General features: G+C 36.9%; 1 protein-coding gene across 1 annotated transcript; it reads right to left on the bottom strand.

The window, feature by feature from the left end:
* Positions 1 to 760: 760 nt before the first annotated feature.
* On the bottom strand, positions 761 to 2596 carry PKNH_0734500 (Plasmodium exported protein, unknown function; the record flags this gene model as incomplete). Its single annotated transcript, XM_002258599.2, has 2 exons — positions 761 to 2254; positions 2399 to 2596. 2 exons carry the CDS (start codon positions 2594 to 2596, stop codon positions 761 to 763), a joined length of 1692 nt encoding a protein of 563 aa, XP_002258635.2.
* Positions 2597 to 3120: the final 524 nt, after the last annotated feature.

The raw sequence follows: 3120 nt of genomic DNA on the forward strand, positions 1-3120 counted from the left end.
ATATTTGGAGTGCATAGCGGGGCATGTGTAGCGGCGCGCAAATCTTCAGTGTTAACTCCTCTGCAATCCATTTGCGATCGTAACATTTCCCCCATACAAAAAGGATGAAAGCGCACTTTTGCGGAGCGTTCTATTGAGAAAAGGTAGCTAAGGGGAAAGGCGAATTAAAGGACGGATGGAAGTACTTAATAGTCATCAGTAAAGAGGGGAAGTAAGTAGCAGCGAAGTGCCTAGAACGCCAAGGGAGGTAATTTATAGCCGAGTGAAAAATAATTTTCTCCTTTTCTGGATTTCCAAGGAATGAGGGGGAGATGCGTGCTGTTATGCGATCACAGGGCATTAAACCAAAAAAAAAAAAAAAAAAAAAAAAAAAGATTAATTTAGAAATTAATAATTCATAAAATGGGATTTAAATTAAAGTTACATATTATTTTGAAAAAGGAACTATATAATTAACATTGAGAAAGAAAGAAAAAAAAAAAAAATAGGAGAGGGTTTCTGCGTCCACGAGCGTGAAAACAAGTGTTCATATGAACAATTACAGGTAAAAGATACACAAAAAAAAGAAAAAAGAAGAATGAAATAAAAAATAAGAGTAAACAAACAAGTACAAATTCGACATTGCGCTTTTTAATAATTTTTCTTTTTTTATTTTATCATAAGGACAAAGATTCGAGCGGTGTACACATGAAAGTATCTAATTAGGTTACCCCTTAGGTGTGCGGGGCTCAGCGTAGACGCCATTTTCAAAAATTCTTCGTCAATAGACACAGTTCACCTGTTGCTCTATCTGATCAGCTTCTGTGTGTATTTTGGGTTCCATCATTTCAAGTTTTTGCTGCAAATCCGATAAAATTCCCATTTTGACGGGTTCTGGCAAATCCTCTACCCACGACGGAAGGACTGCTCCTTTCAAGTGGGTCGACAGCGACTTTAGCGATGGTGTTGATGATAGTTGCGGTAAGTTTGGCATGTCCGGTGTATTTGGTACGTACGCTTCCACTTTGGCTTTTGCTTGGGCTTGTGATTTGGCTTGCGATTTGACTTGTTCTTCAGCTACCACCCAAGGTAGTTGACTAGAGGGCTGGTTTACTTTCTTATTATATTTTTCTCTCCTCTCTTTTACTTTAATACGTGCACGCAGAACCTGCACTTCGTTGCTCGCGCATTGCAGTTCCTTCTTCATCTCCTGCATGTTCTTCAGGAGATTCTCCTTTTCTTCCTCTTTGACTTTATATTTCTTTTCTAGCTCCATAAGGAGCCCTGTTTTTTCCTGTTCCTGGAGCATTTTATTTTGTGGGTACAAAAAGAGTAGTTGTCTGTACTCTTCATTCGGGTCTACATAGATGTTCCTTTTATGTTTCACATTTTCAATTTGTTTTTTTATTTGATTAATTTCTTCTTCTATTTTTTCCATTTGAGTAACTTTTTGCTCTTGTTCTTTCTTTTTTTCTGTATATTTATTCTCCGCGTCAGTGAGTTCTAGATTCAATTGAGATAGACTTTTCGGAGCTTCTCGATTTATGAAATTGGTGTTGGCTTCGGTTTGAGTGGTGATCTCATCCTTTAGAATTGCTTGTAGTATCTGTAGGTTGAGTGCTACTTGTGCATTTTCTTTACCCTGCTGTGTTGTTGTGTCCATTTGTTTCGAATTAAATTGATTAATCAGTTCGTTAAGTATTTTTGTTTTCATTTCATTTTTCATCAACTCCTTTAGTTCACTCTGTTCATTTGTTCTTCCATTTTCATTTACGTCTTGTTTTTTAAAATATTTTTCTTGCCAACTCATTTTTCCGTTTGGTATATTGGATATATCCAGGTCGTAATCCCCATTGCCATAGTCGAAGAAATCGTAGTCGCCGTCGTAGTAGTCATCTTCTAATTCTAATTCTGACTCATCATCTGTAAATTCATCATCATCGTATTCTCTATCCATTCGAGCATTCGGTTGATTTCTAAATGGTTTTATTCCTTTGTACAGTTCGCCAGATTTTATGCGGATGCTATGTCCTTGCTCCTCGTCCAGTAGACCATACAGAACAGGCCCTTTTTTTTTCGTTCTGTTAATCCCATGCTGTGAATTTTCTTTTCCATTTCCTCTGAAATCGTTTCCGCTGATCATTTTGGGGCTGTTTAAGTGGGGACTACCGTAAGTGTTCCCATACGAGTACCATCCATTGTTGGTCATTCTTCCGTCCGTATTCATTGGTGAATCATATAGCTTTCTGAACTGGTCGTATCCTTTGTTGTAGATCTTTCACGCGAATTACATTACATGAGGGGGGGAAAAAAAAAAAAAAAAAAAATTAAAATTATATAATTGTATGGGGAAATATGTACAAAAGAAACGTGGGTGTATGCATTTGGAGCACATAAGGGGGAGACTCGCATCTCTTACCAGCATGCATCCGTTGCGAACGACACTCAATATATATATCAAGGTGAAGTATAGTATAAGGAAGGGGGTGAACACTTTATTTTTAGCAAATGAATCAAACGTATGGGGGGGGGTTGGTGGGGGGATGGGAGGTAGCCCCGCTAGTCGGGGTCCAGGGAAATTCGTGTTTCCTCCTGCTCCATTGTTAGGTCTAAACATGTTACGCAAGTGGCGGTTCCGAGTGGAAGTAACCCCTGTTTACATAATGTTCTTTGGCGCGTGAGCGCAGGTATAGCGGAGATATATATAGCGATGGTATGGCGGCCTGCGTTCTAGAAAACTACGCTGTGACCAAGTGTTCCGCTTTTAAAAGAGAACAATTGACAAATGATAGATGTTAGAATTGGGATGTGACAAAGGGTGAGCAGGATTTTCTGCGCAGAAAAAAGAAAGCAAAAATAGGCGAACAAGTAACGAAAAAATGAGTACAAAAAAATATTGTCAACTTTTATAAAGGGAAGAATATGCAAGAAAAATAATAAAAGCCAAAAGTTAAAAACACAAAAAAATATATTTCGGGACATACATTTAATTTCTTTTATTTAATTTTCCTTCTTTTTTTTTTTTTTTTTTATTTGTTTACTATTATTACTCTTATTATTACTCTTACTATTACTATTATTATTGTTGTTTTTCTTATTGTTTTTCTTATTGTTTTTCTTATTGTTTTTCTTATTGTTTTT

This window comes from Plasmodium knowlesi, assembly GCF_000006355.2.
Source record: "Plasmodium knowlesi strain H genome assembly, chromosome: 7".
NCBI lineage: Eukaryota > Apicomplexa > Aconoidasida > Haemosporida > Plasmodiidae > Plasmodium > Plasmodium knowlesi.